At 39.5% G+C, this 25066-nt stretch overlaps 1 protein-coding gene across 1 annotated transcript in view; it reads left to right on the forward strand.

Annotated features, from left to right (window-relative positions):
• Window positions 1–23978, forward strand: part of LOC131397767 (zinc finger protein 568-like) — a 34133-nt gene extending 10155 nt beyond the window's left edge. The window contains exons 3-5 of the mRNA XM_058530817.1: window positions 11326–11449; window positions 11755–11850; window positions 18982–23978. Coding sequence (XP_058386800.1) covers window positions 11326–11449; window positions 11755–11850; window positions 18982–20426 — 1665 coding nt within the window. The 3' untranslated portion in view covers window positions 20427–23978. The remainder of the gene's footprint in view (window positions 1–11325; window positions 11450–11754; window positions 11851–18981) is intronic.
• The last annotated feature ends 1088 nt before the right edge of the window (window positions 23979–25066 follow it).

Raw genomic sequence — 25066 nt, forward strand, 5'->3', positions numbered from 1 at the left:
GACAAATAGGTTACAAAAGACTTTTCTTTACCTTTGAGTAAGTCTACCTAAAAGACAGAAAATCTATGTTTTCTTAAAATAATTTCCTGTGTTCAAAAGACTGAGGTCTCTCTATGAAGGCTTTTTGGACTGTTAATGCTCTGTTTGCTTTAACTTTTTATATTTTTGACAAGCTCCCCAAAATTCATATCTTAAATAAAGTCTTTTTTTTTACTTTTTTTCTTTGAGAATTTTCAAAGGGCCCTGGAACTTCTCAAAGAAATTTCCTCTCTTCCTATAAGGAGAAAGATACTTAACTTATTAGGCTTATTCAGTATGTTAAATTACATGGAAAGCATTGTCAGACAAGTGATGATAAGTCTGCTTAGGTGCTATTATGTGGGCAAATGTTATTGACATAGGTGTTTTAAAATTGTATAACATTACTGAAATTCTGATCTGTCCTGGTTATCAGTCATAATTCTGGTTAGTGTTGTATGTCACAAAATTAACCAAATTTCCTTGTGAATTGCCATTTTGAGGTCTTGTTGTTTACAGACTTATTTCTTTGCACTAATGCTTTTGCAAAATATGTTTCATCTTCAGAGAAGTTCATGGAAAGGACTTTAACACTTAACTCTAGAATACAAGTTTCTGACAAGCTTTCTGATCATAAAAGTGAACTTGGTAAGAAATTACAGAAATCTGATGGAAAAACTGATAACTTCATGAAGCTGCTAACAAAAAGATTGGGATCAAGAATGTATTACACAGGACTGAATGAACTGATAAGGATGATTATAATTTTTATGATTTTTCATTTGAAGTATTGCTGAATTTTTAATGTTTTGTTTTTTCAGATTTAAGGAAAACTTTTTCTCTTTTCTCCTGAGCTAGCTATGACTTATAGCAATTTGGTAAATGATACTTTTGTAAGTAAAATTGAAATATTTATCTTTTTCTCTCTATCTGATCCCTCGAATTTAGAAACTCTTAGTAAGTGAGTATTGTTTTCATGGCAATGTAGTTATTTGCATAAGTTCAATAAGAATCTGTTCTCCTTATAACAGGACACAATTGGAAACACTGGTTATATTACCAAGGTTGTAACTGAAACATCATATTTGCGATATAACCATACAGCTTTTGAGGAATGAAGATTGGACTTTATGGAATAAAGCCACGTGGAAATATTGGCCTGGTACCTTTATGTTCCAAGCAGCACTTACCAGGATAAGTAAAGAATGTCACTTATCTGGCAGGTACAAGGAACCTCAATATTTTGGGGGAACCTCAGAAGAGAGAAATTCACCCAAATCTGTAGGTATTACAGGCAAAGTCTGATGACAAAAACCTTGGCTTGGCTTTCCTGGCCTAGAGGGGCCTTTAAAGTTCGATCTGAGATTCCTTATAAAAGTGCCAGCAAAGCAGATTTAAAAGAGCCTATGTGATCAACTGCTATTCTTGCTGTACTTATGTAAATAATTGGGCCAACTCTATTGGAACTAGACTTATTTTGCAAACTAGTTAGTTTTAATTTGGCTATCTTAATAAAAATGAGGGTGATTTTAGAAAGAAAAATTATATTTCAGTAAAAATTATAGTATACATTTGCAGATATTAGATCCTAGTTTTGTTAATTGTCTTTTGAGGTTTTTGTTTTATATCTATTTACTGGACTGGATCCTGATTTCTTCTAGTTTCCTAAAATATCTGGCTACAGATCTCCAAACTAATGTTTTTCATTTTTTTCCCATCATTTTCATTTGGAATCACTGAAAACTAAACCTGCCCTTTTTCCTGAAGCCTTCCAACTGAAGCTGATGGACTTGATATAAACTTGAGATGACCTGAGGACACCATCAGAGACATTTTAAACTGCAAAAGATACTTTGACGCTGACATCTAAAAATCATCTTAACTGGCTGTCCTCTGAACTCAGAAACTGGTTTACAATTTGCTCCAACCATTAACCTTGTTTTTCTTTTGTTTACGTAGAAATGCTTCTATTAAGTACTTGATTGCTTGCTTCCATAATATAGGCATAATCTTGAGAGCCCACCTGCATCACCACCTTCTAAAATAAACTTAATTAAACTGATCTATTATCAGGACTAAGAAATGTGTTCAGTGAGATGAAACAACCTACCAACTCAGCTTCTGGACTATGAAACTTCTTTAAGTTTCAAAAGGACTGTGAAACTTTTAGTTTCAAAGGCGGGACTGTGGGAGATCAAGATTTGGCCACCCTGAAATCTATCTCTTTACCTTGGTTATTTTCTCTAGGGACATTTGACCTCCCCCACTAACTGCCTAAAGAATTTGACGTAGTAACTCCTTCCTGGAACAGATCTATCATGATGGCTGTAAAGATAATGTAGGATAAATGTTACAATAGGAAAGGCACCAACAAGCCCATCTTATCGGAAGTTCTGTCTCTCTGGCCACATTCTCCGAATGGCCCTTCAAGGAGTTGCCAGACAATCATTTACATTTATAAGGGAAATCTCCATTTGTAAAGGTATCTCCCTCTCTGTTTTGGGAAGAGGGGGGGATGGCCTCATTTCTAGAGGCTTATCAGTGTGGAAGGTGAGGCCTTAAATCTGCATAATAACCTTACTCTTGTTTACTGTGCTTTAGTGGTAATCTCCTGTAACTGACTCCCCCCACCCCCAACATCCTCCTTTGTCATTGGGTGAACATGGTATTTAAGACGAGAATTTCTGCTATTGTGTGGAGAAACGCAGTGTCCCTGCTTTCTCCCATGTATACATGTTATTAAACTTGGTATTATTTTCTCCTGCTAACCTGTCTTGTTAATTATTTGGCCAGCCATAAGAACCTTAAGGAAAAGGGCTGAGGGAGATTCTCCCTCTTCCCCCACACTGTCAAATTTAACACTGTTTTCCTTTCCTTTACTAATTTATGTCTTGTTTAAGAAGTCTCTTTTCTCCTAAGAGTAAAGATAATTCTCCCATAATGTTTTCTCAAGATATTCTCCCATAATGTTTTCTATGAATGAATGATATTGTTTTGCATTTTGTGTTTAAGTTTTTAATTCACTTGGGATTGATTTTAGGATATGGTATATGGTAGGGGTCCAGCTTCACTTTTTCCACTTGGATAACTATATCCCAGCATCATTTATTGAAAAGGCCATTGCAGAGAAGTAGGCAAACTGCACAGTCTGAAGGAACAGGCCCCACAAGACTGCCCTCACTTCAGACACCAGCTGCAAGTTTAAGGGTACCCAGGGCCACCCTCACTTCACACCAGCTGGCTATAAATTGAAGGGTTCCCACAACCATCCTCAGGTTCAGTAATTCACCAGAAAAGCTCACAGAACTCACTGAAAGATATATTCATGGTGACATTGATTATAGGGAAAGGATACATTAAAATCAGCCAAGGGAAGAGATGAATAGGGTGGAATCTGGGAGGGTTCCAGGCTCGAAGTTTATCCTTCCCAGTTATCGATATGTGGCAATATGCAGAGTATAGCCAACCAGGGAAGCTCACCCAAGCTTCAGTGTCCAGAGTTTTTATTGAGGCTTCATTACATAGGCATGATTGAATCATTTCCTGTGTGATTGAGCTCAGTTTCCAGCATCTCCCCTCCCTACTTGCCTGGAGGTCCAGCTGGTATCACTTGGTCCAAAGCTTGAAGGCTCTGATTACATGGTGGGTCTCTCTGGCATGCCCAGCGCCCACCCTGAGCCATCTCATTAGCATAAACTTACACACGTGGTCTTAGGGGCCCACTGTAAATGACAGAGACACTCCTGTCACTTGGGAAAATCCAGGTGTTTAGCCGTGACATCCCATCAGCTAGACAAAGGCAAGCCCTCTCTTTGGAGGCCAGATTTCTTAATCCACAGTCATCCTTTCCCCTCTGTACTTCAGTGGCAATTCTGTCATAAATTAAGTTTCCATATATATGTATTGATGTGTTCTGTCCTTTCTATACACTGATCAGTTTGTCTTTCCATACTGGTCTGTTTGTCTATCACTGCACCAAAACCACATTGTCTTAATTAAGGCAGCTTTGTATTAATGTTTGATATTTGGTAAGTCATGTGCTCTACTGTAGTCTTGTTCTCTAGGATTCTCTTATCTGTTCCCTGGCTTTTGGCTTCTCCATATAAATTTAGGAATTGGCTGATCAAGTTCCATAGAAATCCATTTGGGATATGAGTTTGCACTGCGTTGAATCCTTGATGAGTTTAGGGGAGGTTGACGTTTTTATAGTATTGAGTCTTCCTCTGCCTCTAACTGGTATAACTGCTTATTTAAGTCTTATATAATGGTTTTCAATAAAATTTTTAAAGTCTTAGACATCTTTTGTTAACTTTATTCCTAGTTATTTTTGTGTTTTGTAAATGGTATTAATTTTTAAGCATAATTTTCTCATTGTTTCTTGTGTACAGACATGAGATTGATTTTTAGATATTGATTTTTATATCCATCCAACTTGCTGAACTCTCATTTATTCTAATGTCTGGTAGATTCTTTTGGATTTAGGGGTCATCTAACTAGATAATTATATCATTGATGAATAAGGACACTTTTTGTATGTGAACAATTGTATTATCTGTAAATATTGTTTTCCTTCTTTTTTCAACCTGTATTTAGTTTTAATTCTTGTCTTACTGCACTAGTTTCCCTTGATAGGATGGGGAGAGGCTTCAAGTGCAGTGTTACGTTAATCATAATTTTTACTTCATGGCATGTTGTTATCATTGGTCTGAGCAAGGCCATTCTCTTGTTCTGATTAATTATTTAGTTTTTTTCCATTCCATTTACGACCCCCCATAGGCAGTCCTATTACTGTGCATCTTTTTATTAGTGTGTATTCATGTAAAATGTTTGTGTCTTGTGTTAAGGCCCAACGTGGCCAGTTTTTCTGAATCCTCCAGATATGATTGAAAAGAATTGGGTACATCGTTCTATATGTGGCCATTAAGTCAAGCTTGTTAATTTTATTTTGTTAGTTAAATATTTCCTATTTCTACTGACTTTTTGTCTGTTGTGTCTATCAATTATTTTGAGTGATGTGTTCTCCCATAATGGTGAAGGTTTGTCATAATTATTATTTTATTTATGTGTATGTGTTACCGAGCAAGAGCTTGATCTGCTCGCCGAAAGAAAAAAGGCCAGGCAGACGGTGGCAGAGAAAGAACTTCAATAAGCGATAAGCTAGCAAATAGGAAGATGGTGGCCTGTTGTCCTAAAAACAATCCACCTTAAAGAGGAACTGATTTGGAAGTGACTTATAAAGGCAAATGGGGTTGGGGAGGGCTCAGAACTGTCAGGTGATGGATGACTGCAGAACATGGGGCGCCTCTCCGCATCTGCTGAATGCAGCGTTCCTGAGGAACCCAAGAAAACCTCAGTTTCTTCCTTGTCTGGGACAGAAGGAACAGTTTGGGCAGAGGACATACATTTTCTGCTAACAGTTATTCTTTCTGCCGGTTACAGATTAGCTTGCCTATGTGCAGTTCTAAGCGTTTTTCCAAAGCACATTGTGAGAATAAGACGGAGGGGGAGCATGTGGCCTTGGGGGCTGAATTTCTGAGAGTCCTCTGTGCAGGGGCGACTGTCTTTCATATTTCTTAATGGGTCACATGTGTAAATTCGGGGGGTGGATTTTTAGTCTGCCATGTAAAGTTTACAATGGGTCATTTTAGCTTCTCAGTCTCCTGTGAGATGCTCGGTCAGCGGGGGTGCTGTCAGCAAGCTCCTCTCTTATCAGCTGTCTCTTGCTGTTCTGCAAGGCAAGCTCAGAGACTGGTTACATGTTAACCTTGTGGGTACAGGCAGAGTTTCATCCTAATCGAGGGAATGGTGAACTGCTTCCTCGGTTTCATATGTATGTGTCTATATTTAATAGATATTTATGTTTTATTAGGTGTGTACACAAGTTATCTTTTAGCCTTCTACTTTCAGTCTGTCTGGATATTTATGTTTTGGATGTGTCTCTTGTAAACAGCATATAACTGAGCTTTGGTTTTTGACCAACTTTATCTTTTAATGAGAGCATTTAGTCCATTAATGGTTGTAATTACTGATATAATTCAAAGTATCATTATTGACTTAGTTTGTGCTTTTTATTCTAGCTTTTCTGGGTTTTTTGTGTGTGTGTGTGTGTGAGGGAGATGAGCCCTGAGCTAACATCCAATGCTGATCCTTCTCTTTTTTGCTGAGGAAGATTGGCCCTGGGCTAATATCCGTGCCCATCTTCCTCTGCTTTATATGGGATGCCGCCACAGCATGGCGTGACAAGCGGTGCGTTGGTGTGCGCCCAGGATCTGAACCTGCGGACCCCAGGCCGCCGAAGCGGAGCGTGCACACTTAACCGCTTGCGCCACCAGGCCGGCCCCTCTTTTCTGTATTTTGTAAAATCTCATTTCAGTTTCCCCTGCATGAGTTTGAAAGTTATAAACTAGTTTTGTATATTTAGTGATTATCTTAGAAATTTTAACATATCTTCTTAATTTACCACTGTCTGAAACTAAAGAGCATCTTTATGCTCTTGCTGAATAGCCTAAGGAACTAGGATGTTCCAAGTGATCAAACAACTTATATTGTCAGATATTTTTCTCCCATCATTTTTTTTAACCCATAAAACATTTTTATTATTTTATATATTCAGATGTTAGCTTAGGTTACCACTTTCTTTGTTCACCATTCTTATATCTCAAAACCTCTACCTAGGATCTCTTGCTTCAGATGGAGGTCCATACTTGAATGAATTGCTGTTGTTTTGAAAATGTTTTTATTTGTCCTCATTTGTGAAAGATAATTTTCTCTCAGAAGACTAGGATATGCTGCTATCTTCTGGTTTACATCTGCCAGTCAGATTGTTGTTCCTTTGTAGACAATCAGTCTTTAATCTCAAACTGCTTTTAACATATTCTCTTTGTTTTTAATGCTCTGTAGAGTTGATATAATTGTCTAGAATTTCTTTTTATTTGTCCTGTTTGAGACTCCTTGGGCTTCTGAATAATGCTTCCTTTTGTCAGATCTGAAAATTTCTTAGCCATTATGTCTTCAATTACAGCCTTTTCTCAGTTTTTTCTCCTTTTTCCTTCCAGAACTCTAATTAGATATCTGTTAAACTCACTTTATCTTCTTAACCTCTCTTATACTTTTCCACGTTGTCTTTCTTGATAGCATTCTACATAATCTCTTTTTATATCTTTTAGTCCGGTAATTTTTCTCTTCGGAGATATTTATTCCAGCCATTGTATGATTTAATTTTAAGATTATGTTTTTTGTTCTAGAAGTTTTATTTTTCTCTTTTAAATCTACCTGTCATTTTTGTGAAGTTTTGTTTCTTACCATCTTACCTCCTGTTTAAAAAACATATAATATACTTATTTTATATTCTTTAGTATTCTCTATGTAACAGATGACTCTTTGGAGGTGTGTTATTTTCCCTCCAATATTTTATTATGGAAATTTTCAAATATAATGAAAAGTTGAAACAGTTGCATGACTGATTTTCCTGACTCTTTGATCATGGAATTATGCCTCTTTGCAAGTTTCATTTTTATTTAATTTTTTATTTAGGTGAAATTCACATAACATACAGTTAACCCTTTTATAGTGTACAGTTCAGTGGCATTTAGTGCATTCACAATGTTGTGCTGTTTTATTATTTTTGACTTTTGGGTCATTTTCGTTAGAATTCTACCCGTGGATTCTTGAAGCCTGGTTGAAGGTTGTTCCTCTAGGGCAGGTCTGTGTTTGCTTCTGCCAAGAGCACTGCCAAACCAGAACCACCGTAAAGTAGATTCATAGATGGCCAGTTTTTAGATTCACCTTAGTAATGTGGATGTGAGCTGCAGACCTGTGGGAGGGCTGACTTGTGGTTACAAGTCCTCGGAGAATTTTGCTTACACCAACTGCCAGGGTTCCAGTCAGGGTGTTTTCCTTGCGGCCCCGAGGATGGGAGTGCTACTTCTACTTTTCCCTTGCTCTGAGGGCGTGGTCCTGGAGGTCCCAGGTCTTTGCAGTGCAGAACCAGTCAGACTCCCATCTTGACCAGCTGTAGCTTGGTCTCCTCTCCCCCTGCTCTTCAAGGTCACGAGTGTCAAAGCTCATGGTCATCCAGGCTCAGCAGAGGTTCTCTGGTAAAATAAGCATCAGTGGCTCAGCACACCCCTCTTGGTGCCCACTTTGACTTATTAGCTTTAGACTTTGAAGATTATGTTCCTTCTTTGCCAGCTCATCATTGCATTCCAAAATGTTTTTAATATTCAGTACATTATTTTTCAGCTGGCGATTAGTCACAGTCACCAGTTCCCCACAAAGCTTGATGTCCTGTGATTGTCTACTTTTTTGTTTTTCCTCCCTGATTCTGAGCTTTTTAAGGGCAAGTGCTGCGTCAGAGTCATCGACAGGTCCCCAGTGCGCACACAGAGCCAGAGTCATGGAGGATTTTGATGGATATTTTTGGATAAAGGAATTTTGTTTGCAGAACTGCTTCTTTCCTCCCTTTTCCTTCTACCTTTGATTTCCCTTCAGAGCGCTGTGGTCTGCAGTGACAAACAGCAGACCAAGCATTTTCTGCTCCCGTAAGTGCAGAGCCTAGCTCAGGGTTCTTTTAAAGGATGAGGAAGTCCCTGGCTGCATCTGCGAGAGCCAGAAGTGGAAGGCAGTCATTTGCAGAGTTGGAGAAATCTAGATTCAAAACCCAGCAGTGTCACCACTAACTGCAAATCTGAGTAGATGATTCACTTCTCTAAGCTAAAGTTTTCTTTGAATTAGGATTCGTGGGCCTCTCCCAAGGATTAATACATATAAGGCACCAGGAACTTATAGTGCTTAATGCGTAGTAATTGTACCTGAGACGCAGTGAACACTGCCTATCAGCGGTGAGGCTGGCGGGTAGGGGTGAGAGGGAATAATATCAGGCAGGAAAGCCATGGGTGATCTTGGTCAGGAACCAGGATGTGCTGGCCACGAGGATTCTGAGAGTTGTGGTTTCATGTAAAGCCATTGCAGCCTGCATCCAGGGTTGGCTCTTCTGAGGCTGCTCAGGACCTGCTGATCCTGGTGGGTTGTCCAGCTCAAGATTGGTGCTTCTGGACAGGGTCTGCGTGGAAAGACGTTCAGTCTGGGTTCTAAGGGCCCTAGTTCTGGGATATGGGAACAAAGCCAAGGAGGTACCTGATGCACTGAGTCTGTTAGGCCTGGGGGAAGCTGGAGACCTCTGTTGCAGAAACCGTTGTCCAGGGCTGGGCCTGCCCTGGTGTCCTGTGTTTCTGGGCCTGAGGGCTCCGTCATGTCTTTGGGATGCCTCCATGGCCGAGGAGCTCATTGTTTTCCAGGTTGTGGTTCAAGGGTCTGCCTGACATAGGTCAGAGCAGGCCCGCTCTTCTGGGCTCATCAGCTCCTGATGGTGGGAAGGTTGTTTCTTCTGCATAGGTTATATACAGTTGGATTCCCTGGGGTTCAGGAAGGTAAAGGTTTGTTATTCCCCCTCAAATAGAGAAAGAGAGAGAGACTGTGTGTGTGTGTATGTGTGTCTATGAGAGAGAGGGAGAGATGGGGTGCCAAAAGCAGGAAGATGGGACAGGGGAGGGGAGGAAAGTTCATTCTCAGTCCTTTGGAGACTCAGGTCGCCTGGTGTCTCAGGGCTGCTTTTGCTTTTTCCTCCTTTGCCTCCTCTAGCTCTGCATTTCTCTAGGATGAACCCAGGGTATAAGAGATCTGTTTTTGCAACCCTGAAAGCCATTATTTATGTGAATTGATATTTCTCCCCTCCTTCATTGAATGCATTTTTTATTTTGGAAGATTTGAACAGTGGATTTCTTTTTCCTAAAACTTCCTTCTTCCCTGAGCCCCTCCAAGGAACTCGTTTCCCGATTCTTCCCATTCCAGTGAGTGATGCTACCAAAGGCTTCTGTCCCACGTGTCCCTCTATTCTTCAACACATGTTGAGGTATTCATTCAGCGAACCACTTAGAATACCTTAAGTGCATATCCTTCCGCCAGGCGTACTGATGGAGTGGAAAAACCAACCCTTGCTGGGAATTTTATACCTCCCTTGTTAGAGCTGTGATGTGATGAAGTGGAGATAATGGTTATGTGGGATCCCATGTTGTAAACTTGAGTTTCCAATTAGACAAGAAGGTAATTGATGTTAATTTGTTGCAGTCTCAGTATTTGCCCATATCTCTAGCTCTCTGAGATTTTTAGGATTGGGGAGATGATAGGGATTGATAGATTGAGTGTATGGAGTTATATGATAGTCCAAGGAGACTGTGCCAGGTAGACGCCAGTGAATGGGTCCATTTTGAACTTGTGTAGTGTGTGCTTGTCTTGGGTCACATCAATGTGAGTGTGGATCTTCCTCCATCAGTTCTGGTAGCTCAGGAACTGAGATAGTATAGTTAGGGAGAATTTATGGTAACTGGAACAATATAGCCAGATGTATAAATTGTTGAGAAGTAATGACTCTCATAACTACAAAAGAGCTTTAGAGAACTTGTCTAAACTAGTGTGCCAAAATAACAATACATAAGAATATAGCTGGTGAAAATGATATCTATTTTATAATTTGTGGTGACATAGAAAAGTGATTAGGATTTAATATTCTGGCATATTTATGAGCCTGAGTTTTTTGTTTTTTGTTTTTTCCTGAGGAGTATCAGCCCTGAGTTAACATCCATGCCAATCTTCCTCTTTGTGCTGAGGAAGACTGACCCTGAGCTAACATCGTGCTGATTTTCCTCCACTTTATGTGAGACATCGCCACAGCATAGCCTGACAAGTGGTGCGTCGGTGCGCGCCCGGGATCTGAACCCCGGGCTGCCAGCAGCGGAGCGCGCACACTTAACCGCTATGCCATGGGGCCAGCCCCTGAGCCTGAGTTTTTAAGAAATTATTAAGTCACTAAGTTATATTCAAATCCTGTTCTCAGAAATAGAAGTTTTATAAGTTATTTTTGAATCAAGCTTTTTAAAAAATTTCTTTATTGGGAGAATGGGAAGGAGATGGTCACAAGGGTTGTGTGATGAACATAGAGTGTGCTGTGTACTTGTGGTTACAGTTTTATTGAATTGGGAAACACCGATTATCTGGACTCTGTGTATTCCCAGACCTGGGTCGATAATGGAAGATAGTTGTAGGCGTGTTTAAGAATGACGTGTGCACCAAGAATGATGTGTGCCCTGATCACTCTTGCTTCCACACTGACCCGTCCACCTTAAAGGGTCCAGCACAGCCTGTTTTCCCAGCGGTGTTCCCCTACTGAATTGCTTTCTTCATTTTCTTTTATTCCATTGTAAAGATTTTGCCCATTAATTTCACAAATGGTATATTCATCTGCCGTTCCAGGGCTTGAACTTCAAAGATGTGGCCATTTACTTCTCTCAAAAGGAGTGGGAATGTTTGCACTCTGCTCAGAAGGATTTGTACCGAGATGTAATGTTGGAGAATTATAAGAACCTGATCTCACTGGGTAGGTTTGTCTGCCCCCCAAACTTCAGCATTGGCCTTCTGGAATTTGTATGTTTTTTGTTATGAATTTCTCGTGAGTGCTTTTCAAATGCCTGGCTGAATTAATGATTCTTGCTTACCAAAGTATGGTTTGTCCCTTGTGAAGTTAGAAATTGGCTGCTCCATTGGACAACTTTATCTTTTTTGTTCCTCTGACCTTTGACCCTTAATCTACTAACTCCTTTTTCTTGATAATCATGGACTGATTTTAATTCTGAGACACCCACAATATAACTTTGTCCTCGCTTTTTTTTTTTTCTTGAGCAGGACTTTCTGATTCTAAGCCGGATGTAATCTCCTTATTGGAGCAGAAGAAGGAGCCCTGGATGGTTAAGAGGAAGGAGACAAAAGAATGGTGTCCAGGTGAGTGATGGTGACTCGTGTGGGAGAAGCCGTGCCAGTGGTCACCCAGCTGGCTGGTGAGAAGGCGCACTTCTGATGTTGGTAGGAAAGCTCCCTGGAAAGGCCTGATATCTGGAGAAGAAAGTAAGGACGCTTCAGCGTGAGGCCTCAGATTTTTACTCTGCTTACCATTCTCTTGCTGCCCTTCCTCATATTTCCCACTGATTTCAGGAAGGAAGTGGCTTCCTCTTTCCCACGAGACAACCATTTTCCCTGCACTTTGGGTCCAGTGTTGTCCAGACTTTTAAAAACAGCTCTATTGAGATATAATTCACGTATCATGAAATTCACTCATTTAAAGTGTACAGTGCCATGGTTTTTAGTATATTCACAGAGTTTTGCAACTGTGACAACAGCCTCATTTTGAAATGAGACCCCATGCCCATTAGCAGTCAATCCCCACACCCAGCCCTAGGCAACCACTAAGCTACTTATAATCCTTTTTATTTCTGTAAGGTTGGTAGTGATAGCCCCTCTTTCATTCTTGATATTAGTGTGAGCCTTCTCTCTCTTTTTCGGTCAGTCTAGCTAAAAGTTTGTCAGTTTTGTCGATCTTTTCAAAGAGCCAACTTGTAGTTACACTTGATTTTTCTCTGTTTTTCTTTTTCTACTTTGTTCATCTCCCCTCTAATCTTCATTATTTCCTTCCTCTGTCTTTGTGTTTAGTTTGCTTTTCTTTATGTGGTTCCTTAAGTGTACAATTAGATTATGGATTTGAGATCTTTCTTATTTTTTTTAATAGTCATTTTAAGCTGTAAATTTCCCTGTAAGATCTGTTTTAACTATATTTCCTAAGTTTTGGTATGTTGAGTTTTCCTTTTGTCCAAGTCAGAAGTATTTTCCAATTTCTCTTGTGATTTCTTCTTTGACGCGTTGGTTATTTAAGAGTATGTTGTTTTCTGTTGATCTTCTGGCTGGTTGATCTGTCCATTATTGAAAGTAGAGCATTGAAGGCTCCAATTTGTTGAATTGTCTGTTTTTCCCTTCAATTCTGTTAGTTTTTGCTTCATGTACTTTGGGGCTCTATTATTACATGCACGTATGCTTATAATATAATTTCCTGATAGATTAACCCCCTTATATTATAAAATGTCCTTCTCTAGTTACAATTTTTGTTCTAAAGTCTATTTTATCTGATAATAGTATAGTTATTGCAGCTTACTTTTGATTCCTCTTTGCATGGTATATCTTTTTTTATCCTTTTCTGTCACCCGTTTTGTGTCCTTGAATTTATTGTGTCTTTTGTAGACAGCATATACTTGGATCATGTTTTTTTAAGACATCCTGCCTATTTCTGCCATCTGTTTGGAGTATTTAATATGTGTACATTTAATGTAATTACTGATAGGGTAGGATTTATGTCTGGCATTGTGGTATTTTGTTTTCTACATGTGTTATGTTTGTTTTATACTTCCGTTCTTCCATTATTATAGTTTATATTAAAGAGATATTTTCTAGAGTTCCATTTTAGTTTTCTTATTGTTGTTTTACTATAGTTTTTAGAGTTATTCTCTCAGCAGTTGCCCTGGAAATTTCAATTAGCATCTTAAAACAATTTAGTTTAGATTAATACTAACTAAACTTTAATCTTATTAAAAAACTGTGCCCCAGTATACCCCTGTTCCCTCCTCCCTTCTTTATATTATTGTCATGCAAATCACACCCTAGTACATTATAAGCCAATATTGGTAGACAGGATAATGACTCCCTCAAAAATGTTCACATCTTAATCCCTGGAACCTGTGAATATGTTGTCCTTACATGGCAAAGAGGAATTAAGGTTGTGAATCAGCTGGCCTTAAATTAGGGAGATTATCCTAGATTATTCACATGGGCTCAATGTAATCACAAGGGTTCTTGAAAGTCAGAGGTGTGACAACAGAAGAGATGCAGAGAGAGATGCAGTATGCTGGTTTTGAAGATGGAGGAAGGGGACCGTGATGAGCTAAGGAATGTGGGCAGTCTCTAGGAGTTGGAAAAAGCAAGGAAACAGATTCTTCCCTAGAGCCTCTAGAAAGGAGCACAGCCTGGCCACCAACACATTCATTTTGGCCTGTTGAGACCTGTCAAACTTCTGACCTTCTTCCAGCACTACATGTAAGGTAATAAATCTCAGTTGTTTTAAGCCACTACATTTGTGGTGATTTGTTATATCAGAAACAGGAAACTAATACACCATCAACACATTTGTATAATTATTGCTTTATGTAGTTGTCTTTTAAGTCAGATAGAAGAAGCAAAGAATTACAAACAAAAATACTTTTGTATCGTCTTATATATACCTATGTAGTTACCTTTACTGGTGCTTTTTGTGTCTTTGTGTGAATTCAAGTTATCTTTCGTCCTTTCATTTCAGCCTCAACAACTCCCTTTAGTATTTCTTGTAGGGAAGATGTGCTAGTGATAAATTCCCTTTGTTTTAAAAATAAACTGGGAATATCTTAATTTTTCTTTCTTTCTTTCTTCTTTTTTTTTTTTTTTTGGTGAGGAAGATTAGCCCTGAGCTAACATCCATGCCAATCCTCCTCTTTTTGCTGAGGAAGACTGGCCCTCAGCTAACATCTATTGCCAATCTTCCTTTATTTTTTTTTTCCCTTTTTCTCCCCAAAGCCCCAGTAGATAGTTGTGTGTCATGGTTGCACATCCTTCTAGTTGCTGTATGTGGGACTCTGCCTCAGCGTCGCCAGACAAGCGGTGCGTCGGTGCGCGCCCGGGATCCGAACCCCAGGCCACTGGTAGTGGAGTGCGCGCACTTACCCGCTAACCTACAGGGCCGGCCCCTCTTAAGTTTTCTTTTATTTATGAAAGATAGTTTTGATATAGAATTCTTGATTGACAGCCCTTTTCTCCCAGCACCAACTATGTGATTCTACTGTCTTCTAGTCTCCATGGTTTCAGCTGCTAGTCTTATTGAGGATCCCTTATATGTAATGAATTGCTTCTCTCTTGATGCTTTAAGATTTTATCGTTGACTTTTATGAGTTGCCTGTGATGTGTCTAGGTTTGGATCAAATTTATTCCAAGGTTATAGCAAGTTTATTCAACTTGGAGTTCATTGAGCTTCTTAGATGTGTACATGTAATGTTTTTCATCAAATATGGGGAGTTGGTGGACATTGTTTCTTCAAATGTTTTTCTACTCCTTTCTTGTTCCCATTCAGAGACTCCCTTTATGCATATATTTGGTATGTACGCTTTATGGTATCCCTCAGGTCTCTAAGGCTCTGTTTATTTTTATTTTTTATTCCTTTTTATTTCTGTACCACACACTGAAATAGGCTCTCTATTTACCTGTCTTCGTGTTTGCTGATCCTTTCTTCTGCAAGCTCAAATCTCTTGCTGAGCTCTGCTGGTGAATTTTTCATTTTAGTTGCTGTACTTTTCAACTCAAATTTCTGTTTGGTTGTCAGTTTTTGTTGTTGTTGAGGAGATTCGCCCTGAGCTAACATCTGTTGCCAATCCTCCTCTTTCTGTATGTGAGCTGCCACCACAGCATGGCCACTAATGGACAGGTGGTGTAGGTCCACACTTGGGAACCGAAGCCAGGCCACCAAAGCGGAGTGCACCGAACTTAACCACCAGGCCACCAGGGCTGGCCCTGTATTTTATAATTTCTTTTTTTTTTTAAGATTTTATTTATTTATTTTTTCCCCCCAAAGCCCCAGTAGATAGTTGTATGTCATAGCTGCACATCCTTCTAGTTGCTGTATGTGGGACTCGGCCTCAGGATGGACGGAGAAGTGGTGCCTCGGTGCGCGCCCGGGATCAGAACCCGGGCCACCAGCATTGGAGCGCGCGCACTTAACCACCAAGCCACGGGGCCGGCCCTGTATTTTATAATTTCTATCTGTTTGTTGATATTCTTTATTTAGTGAGACATCATTCTTATACTTACCTTTAATTGTCTAGATATGACTTCCTTTAGTTCTTTGAACTAAATTTATATTTATAGTAGCTTATTTAAAGTCTTGTCTATTAAGTCCGTTAACTGGGCCCCCTCGGTTACGTTGTCTTTTGGCTGCTTTTTTTTTTCTGTGTATGTGACATCTTTCCTGTTTCTTTGTATGTCTCATAATTTTTTGTCGAAAGTGGACATTTTAGATAATATATTGTCACAAGTCTGGTATCTTTTTTTCCTTAATTGAAGTAAAATTGGTGTATAACATTATATAAGTTTCAGGTGTATATTATAATTCGACATCTGTGTACACTACAAAGTGATCACCAAAAGTCTAGTTACCATCCATCCCATGCAATTGACCCCCTTCACCCATTTGGCCCACCCAAGTCTGGTATCTTATTTCTCTCTCACTGAGATGGTGGTGGTTGTTTCTGGGATTTGTCTTTTGTTTTTCTTGTTGCTGGTCTTTAATTTAGGTGCCCGCGTAAAGCTCTGACACCTCACGTTGAGCATCTGGAGAACAAGCAACTCTCTTGTCTCAGACCAGCCTTCTTGATTTCTAAGTAGTTAAATAACTGTCCAGTGTCATCCAGCTAGCAAATCTGGAGACTAGGATTCACACCCGAGCATTCTGGCTGTAGAGTTGTATTCTTTGTCACAACACCATACAACCTCTCATAAATGGTTGCCATAGTGTCTTCATTTTCCATTATAATTTTCTCAGAATTACATAATATTTTTATTGTTGTGTAAAGCTGTCAATATTCTAGGGGACGTGTGTAGGTACATGTACAGATTTATGCTAATGGTGCTGGCTTGCTTGTGCGTTACTGCCATGTACATGGGAAGTGATGTAGGGAGAGCATATTGAAGCTGGGAGGGATCAGAGGCAGGAAGACACCTCCATCACCTGTTAAATAATTAAAAGCATGGAGAAAGTACTCTGATTCTCAAGTCACTCTCCTTCTTTCATTATCTTTGGCATGTTGTCCTTTATTTCCACCTGAATACCCTTAATCTAGTGATTAGTTTATTTAACGTTAATTAAACTATGTGCTGGGAATTGGTTATATCGTAGTGAGTAAAATAAGTATTATGCTAGTTCTAGGCCACTTTGGGAGAAATTTTACCGGTAGATAAACTGGTGAATAAATATATAATTCCAGAATTCAGGAAAAGATTATGAGGGCAGAGAACAGGGTACTTGACAGAAAATTAAGACATTTAGAATGAGCGAAGCTGGCCATGCAGAGATCCTGGAACAGCACATTCGTGGGAGATGAAGCATTTCCTGAAAGGGGCTAGGATGAGAAGGTAATTGGCGTGATCTGGGAGACAAATGGAGGCCAGTCTAGTGGGCTTATGGTGAGTGAAGGCACCTCAAAATGAAGGGAATAGGGAAGCAGGGTCCTGATAGTGCAGAGTTTTGCAGGTTTGGGAAGAAATTTTGTATTTTATTGTAAGTGCAGGGAGAAGGCACTGTATTTAATTTTATTTATTTATTTTTTTCCCCCAAAGCCCCAGCAGATAGTTGTATGTCACAGTTGCACATCCTTCTAGTTACTGTATGTGGGACGCGGCCTCAGCATGGCCGGAGAAGCGGTGCGTCGGTGTGCACCTGGGATCCGAACCCAGGCCGCCAGCAGCGGAGCTCGCGCACTTAACCGCTAAGCCACGGGGCCGGCCCAGAAGACACTGTATTTAAACAGTGAGTCCCACCCTTTGAGTTGCCTCAGAATCACTGAGGGAGATTAATAAAAATTCCAGTGGCCGTTCATTCATCAAACAAATAGTTATTAAGTGTTTACTCTGTGCGGATACAGTGAAGAGAGGCCAGACAATACAGAAGTAAACAGGTTAGAGTATAATCTCATCTGTTAAGAGGTGAAGTATACTGATGTCTGCAAGATGGACAGATGCATAGAGGGATAGACAGACGTGATAAGGCCAGTAGAGCCAAATAGTTACTGTAGAATCTAGGTAGTGGGAATATGGGGGTTCACTGTCCAATTCTTTTCGTTTTTCTGTATGTTTGAAAGTTTTTATAATAATGTTGGGGAAATAGATAAAATGACGTGATCATAAGTACACTGCAAAAAATAGTGTAAGTAGAGTGATGAGGGTCCTATTTTGTAAAGAGTGGTCTCATAAATTGGCATTTGAATACAGGTCAGAATGAAGTAATTGAATGAGCCATATTGATATCTTAGGGAAGATATTGGCAGCAGAGATTCTGAAGGAGGGGTGTGCTTGGCAGGTGTGAAGAACATCCGGTTGGTCAGGGAGCTGGAGCAGAGTCAGCAAAGGGGAGGAGATGGGCAAGGAGGTCAGAAAGGGGTGTTGCAGGACAAGTTCAGGAAGGCCTAGTAGACCACATAAGGACTTGACTTTACTCTGCATGAAAGGGAAGTCCAGTGGAGGATTTTGAGCAGGTGAATGGCGTGATCCAACTTATTTTAACAAGAACACTCTGGCTACTGTGTTGGGTATGGGATATTAAGAGGGCAACTGTGGAAGTAGGGAAACCCGTTAGGATAGTGTTGTGTTAATCTTGGTGAGGCATGGCTTGGGACAAGGTGGTAGAGATACTGATAGAAGTAGTCAAAATCTAGGGCCGGCCCCGTGGCTTAGCGGTTAAGTGCGTGCGCTCCGCTGCTGGCGGCCCGGGTTCGGATCCTGGGCGCGCACTGACGCGCCGCTTCTCCGGCCATGCTGAGGCCGTGTCCCACATACAGCAACTGGAAGGATGTGCAGCTATGACATACAACTATCTACTGGGGCTTTGGGGGGGGTGGAAATAAATAAATAAAATCTTTAAAAAAAAAAAAAGAAGTCAAAATCTAGATATGGTTTGAGGCTAGACATGAGAGGACTTGCTGTTAAATGCAATGTCCTACTCCTTTAGATTCTCATTTATTTGGTCTTAGGTGGTTCCTGGACAGCGTACTTTTAACAAGTTTCCCAGCTGATTCCAATTCTCTCTGGAGGTGAAGAACCACTTCCTTCACGAGCTCCCCTCATTTTCTCTATTCTCATCCTCCCCTCCCCCCCCTTTTTTTTTTTTTTACAAATTGCAATGCAGTGTTACGAGCTATTTAAATTATCCACTGTTTTTAGTTTGTCATTTCTACCTTAGAACTTTCCTTCTGCAACATGAAAATCTCTCCTATTTTCTTTCTCGTTATCTTACAGATTGGGAGTCCAGAAGAGAAACCAAGAATTTATCTCCAAAAGAGGACAGTTATGAAGTTAAATCATTACAACCAGAAATAACAAAAAGACTTACAAACTCTAACCTTGAGTGCACTAGGGTCAGAAATAACAGAGAAGTCAAGTGCCCCCTGGAGAGACAGCAGGAGGGACATTTCAGACAAGCTGTAATAACCTCTGAAGAAAGGCCCACTCCCACTCCATGCCCAGTTGATAGAGGACCTCAGACAGTGCATGCTGGAGCACAATCCTGTGAACACAAGGAATGTAAGGAAGCTTTCAGGTACCACTCACACCATATTCAACGTGAAGGAAGTCATAATAAGGAAAAAGACTCTAAATGTGGAGAATGTGGGAAAGCCTTTAATAGTAGGTCAGACTTAATTAAGCATCAGAGAATTCACGAAAGCAGAAAAAGTAATGAAAATAAGAAACGTGCCTTTATTCATGACTCTGAAATTACTAAACCTCAGAGCATTAATACTGGTAAGAAACCTCATAAATGTAAGGAATGTGGCAAAGCCTTTCATTCTAGCTCACAACTTAGTAAACATCAAAAGATTCATATAGGCGAGAAACCCTATAAATGTAAGGAGTGTGGGAACGCCTTTCCATCGACCTCACAACTTAATTTACATCAGAGAATTCATACTGATGAGAAATACTATGAATGTAAGGAATGTGGGAAGGCCTTTACCCGTCCCTCACACCTTTTTCGACATCAGAGAATCCACACTGGTGAGAAACCCCATGAATGTAAGGAATGTGGGAAAGCTTTTCGTTATGATACACAGCTTAGTCTTCATCAGATAATCCACACTGGTGAAAGGCGCTGTGAATGTAAGGAATGTGGGAAGGTGTATACTTGTGCCTCACGACTGAGTCTGCATCAAAGAATTCATACTGGTGAGAAACCTCATAAATGTAAGGAATGTGGGAAAGGTTTTATCTCTGATTCACAACTTATTCGACATCAGATTGTTCATACTGATGAGAAACCGTATAAATGTAAGCAATGTGGGAAGTCCTTTCGTCGTGGCTCAGAACTGACTCGACATCAGAGAGCTCACACTGGTGAGAAACCCTATAAGTGTAGGGAATGTGAAATGGCCTTCACTTGTAGCACAGAACTTATTCGACATCAAAAAGTCCACACTGGTGAGAGACCCCATAAATGTAAGGAGTGTGGGAAGGCTTTTATTCGAAAGTCACAACTTACTCATCACGAGAGAAGTCACAGTGGTGAGAAACCCTATGAGTGTAAGGAATGCGGGAAGGCCTTTAGTCGTGGCTCAGAACTTAATCGACACCAGAAGATTCATACTGGTGAGAAACCCTATGAATGTAAGGAGTGTGGGAAGGCCTTTTTTCGTGGCTCACACCTTAGTCAACATCAGAGAATTCATACCAGACAGAGGAGTGAGTGAAGACATGTGAAAACACTGACATCTGAAAATTCATACTAGTAAAACAAACAAAAACCCCTGTGATCGTAAGGAACATGGGAAAGCATTTGAGGATAAGAGCTTACTTATATCAGAGTTCACACTGTGGAGGTAAGGCCTTTATTTAAGGAACAGAATTTATTTGACATTTGTTACTGATGAGAAGCCTTGTAAATGTTAGGAATTGGGAGGGGTTTATTTGTGTTTCAGAATTTATTAAACATCAGAGTTCAATTGGTGAAAAGCTCCATGAATATAAGGAAAGTGGGAAGTCTTAGGAAGCAGTGAATGTGATAGAGACATTAATCATTCAAACTTTCCTCAACATCAGGGTTATTAGCCCTTATGGGAAATCAGGATTCATAGTATAAATGTCATATATGTGGGACAACAATTTGTTTTAGCTAACAAGTTATTCATATGATAACTCATACTTGAGGAAGGCTTCATTAATGTTAAAAATGCAGCACATTCTTCCATCCTGCTCAAATCTCGTTAAATGTTTGCAAGCTCATTCTCTAAATTAACCTAGATTGGATCAGAGTGGGAAAAGATTTAACCAATGTCTCTTCTTTACCTGCCTTCACCATTATAACTCATTTCTTATAGGGCAAATTACTTAACCATGTCTAAGTTTCCTCATTTATAAATTAGTAATATTAGGACCATATTTCTTAGTAGCATTGTGAAGATTAAATATTTACCTTATATCCCTTAGAATAGTGTCTGGCTCATATTGAAAGTGTGTTAAGTAAGAGCTGCTTTTATTGTACTTTTCTTTATTTTCATAATTGTGTTTATTAGAGATCATATGAGAAGAAGGCCCTATGTGTTCAGTGACTGTAGGACACCTTACATCATCTCTTTCTTTATTGAGTGTTCTGTAATTCCTTCTGGAGAAAAATTAATAACTGAAGCTTTCATTCGTAGGTTGCCCCTTTTCCCCATCAGGGAATTCATAATGTAAAGAACCCCAGTAGAATAAAGGTGGGTTGCTGTGAGGTCCGAGGGAAGATTTAGATGATTTATTAAAACCTTCCCCAAAACAAGGGACATATGCCACAATCTCTGACTCTGTTCTGGAGAATTAGAAAATAACAAAGCCTTAGCCAAAATCTATTCCTCCACAAGGACATTTAAAAGATACCTGTTTAAATAATTTTTACATTAAAAAGGAAATCAAGGCAAATTACCATTAGGAATGAATGACAGAGAGACAACTACATGTTGAAATATGGAGGATGCAACAAAGCTGCACTCTGAGGAAGATTAACTCCCTTCAATATGTGTAGAAAACGGGGACACCAAAGGCGAGGATTCATTCTAACTTCACAGTACTTGGTGCACTGCCTGTTTCTAGTAGGTTCCCGGTAAACATCTGTTGATCAGAGGAATGAGAGAATGAATAAGCACTCAACTCTAGGATGTAGAAAAGCTCTAACAAAATAAGTGCAGAGCCAAAAAAGAAAAAACCTTGAAAGAAATGAAAAAGATTACACCATAAAAGAAGAATCTCAAGCACGTGAATGAGAAAGGATATGTAACTACAAAAATGGAGCCGATTTAAAGAAAGAAGGCAGTGTTGTGGCAGACACTGGGTTGCCATCCATCAGTGTTAACCGTTCTCCCTTTGCAGGGATCGCCTGCTGCCCACGTGCCAGATGCCGGCTCTCCTAGCTCGCTTTGCATCTGGGCGTGTGTATCATGGGCCTGGCCACAGAAGATCCATGCAGACGGCTGCACATGGGCCTCAGTTCAATGTTCTTTCCTAACAAAATAGGAGGAAAGAGTCTACGCATATACAGGATGTGTGTCTGTCTGTCTGTCTGGTACCTGGCATCATGGCCATTCTGCAGCCAGGGCGGAGGGGCTGAGCTTGGCATGGGAGAGACAGTCACCTGTGTCCTTGGTGTTGCTGAGCTGATGAAACAGTTCAGACCTGCCCTGTCCCTGGGTTTGTATGAAATGAGAAACTCCGTGCACATCTGGTACAGGTTGATACTCAACTTTTTATAATATATCTGAGTCCTGGGGAAAAAATTTTTGTATATATCTACACACATTTATTCAGCTTTAGTAAGATGAGAAAATGTTTATAATCAGCTTTTTTATAGTATATCTGAAATTGTGGAACAGCGTTTTCTTAAATATTTTCCTAAACATATTTTTGTTTATATATATACAACTTTGTTTAGTAAGATGTAGGAAGTGTTCCTTTACATTCAGCATTTTATAGTGTATGTTTATATTCAGCTTTTTACAGTATTTATGAAATCCTGAAAAAGTATTATTTTCCTGAATAAAGTAAGAACCCAGAAAAAAACTTTTTAAAGAGCTACACCATGTAACTCCTCTAGAATTGGAGTATCTTACAGATAAAATCTTCCAAGTCTTCAAGATAGAGTCACAGCTGTGAGGCCAGTATAACCCTGATACCCTTTTGCCAAATTTGGAAAAAGACAACATCCAAATCAAATCAGCTTTGTACTCATGGTGTATGAATATTCCAATTGAAATATCAAGTCAAATCTAGCAACTTATTAAAAGAAGAAAATAGGGTTTTTTATCTAGAATAAAATCATGACCTAACCTGTCCAATTCTTTAAGAATGTAATATATAAATGTAGTGTTTATACATTGAGAACTAGACACTAAAATAACTATGGCCCACTGAAAGTAGTAAACAGGAAACTATTACAGCGTATGCACCTTCACCTGCTGCGAAGTCCCTGCAGCTCTCCACATAATCCTACCTCATGGTCTGTGGACGTTACATTTGCAATCATCACCATCCAGTGGATTCCACTTCACCCCATGCTTTATAAAAATAATACATATTTTAAATGTTTTATGTAAACATGTATTAATGTGATAAATCAGTCAGCCCACTGGAGGACAATTTATAACAAATTCAAGCCTTTTTTTAAAGGGGGAAGTGATGATTAAATATTATCTGCACTGGTATATTTCATAAGTCTGTTTTTGTAAGTTGTACATATTCTAAGAAGGGATGCTGTGCCCTTTAGGAGAATTGAAGAATGAGTAAAGCCAGGCAAAACTAGGCATGACCACAGTACTGGTTTCATTACAATTTCTAACCTTTTTTGAGTTATAATCAACGTTGAGATGGTTCTCTTTCATGTTTTGCCCATGTATACATATTTTTCTTTTCAAGATTTGAAAGTTCTATTCCGAATTTATATAACATGTTTTACCAAAAACCAGGGGTATACTGCAAAAGTTTAAAAAGAAAAAATATATATATACACACTTATTCTCTGAAGTGCCAACATTGGAAGCCTTCCATGCGTTTCTCCATACTCAGGAAACATACATCTAGAAGGTTTGTTCTGGTGATGTGCGTGTGTCAGGCGGCAGGGGGTAGTTTAGATGGGATTGTCTTACACGTTGACGTGTACCCTCCTCACTTTGTGACATACCACCGACATCCTTCCAGTCAGTACCTATAGATGTAACTATTTAGCTTTAGACTTTTACAAATAATTGTACAAAAATAATTTTACTACAAATGTATTGTTGCATGTTGTGTTTATTTCTGTAGCGTGGGTGGATTCCTACCAGTTGGATGCCTTACCTTGCCACGTAGTTATTTCACATGTAGAAGTTAATGCCTTACTGTGAAACGCACGTTAACCTCCACAGGAACGTGTGTCCATTCCCGACAACTTCAACCAGGACTGAACCTTGTTAAATTGGGTGAACAAAAAAATGTGCCTTCAGTCTGCATTTTCTTGACTGCCAGTGAGGTTGAGCATCTTCCATGCCTAAGAGTCATTTGAATTTTATTTCTGTGAATTGCTTCTTTTTATCTGTTCCCTTTTTTTAATTGGAGTAGTTTTTGAGGTAATTTGTAGAAACTTTGTTAAGGAGGTGCTTTGTCATATACTTTGTGGTTTGTTTGCTTCGTCTAACATGTATCTTTTCCCTTTTTACGGCAAAAGAAGTCAACGAACTTTTTCTGTGAAGGGCGAGATAGTAAATATTTTAGACTTTGTGATCATAGTCTCTACTCTGCCTTTGTATGTGAAAACATAGAATACATAAACCAGCCGTTCTACCAGGGCTAATTTTGCCTTCCCTGCCCCCAACCCCAGGAGACATTTTAGTTGTCACTGTGAAAGGGGGTGCTGCTGGCACCTGGTGGGTTAAGGCCAGGGATGCTGCTAAACATCCTCCAGTTTATAGTGCAGCCCCCACAACAGGATTATCTGGTCCAGAATGTCAGTAGTGCTGAAGTTGAGAGATCCTGACCTGTAAGCAAATGGGCATGGCTGGGTTCCAATAAAACTTTATTTACAAAAGCAAGCAACAGGCCACATTTGGCCTGCAGGTTGTAGTTTGCTCACCCCTATTTTAAATAATGATGTTTCTACTATATAATACCTACTTTTCTGGTTCTGTTCCTGAATTGTCTCTTTCACCTCATTTTCCCAAATTTTACTATATTTTATTTTATGCTTTTAAATCTTCTTGAATAAATAATACAGAAAAACAGTAACACCTGTGTAACTACTACTTGGTAATTAGGCATCTTGTTTTTTCATTAAAATTTTATAAAAGTGAATCATTTCAGGAACAGGTGAAGTCTCTTTTCCCTTCAG

The sequence above is a fragment of the Diceros bicornis genome, chromosome 34, assembly GCF_020826845.1.
Source record: "Diceros bicornis minor isolate mBicDic1 chromosome 34, mDicBic1.mat.cur, whole genome shotgun sequence".
In the NCBI taxonomy this organism is placed as follows: Eukaryota; Metazoa; Chordata; class Mammalia; order Perissodactyla; family Rhinocerotidae; genus Diceros; species Diceros bicornis.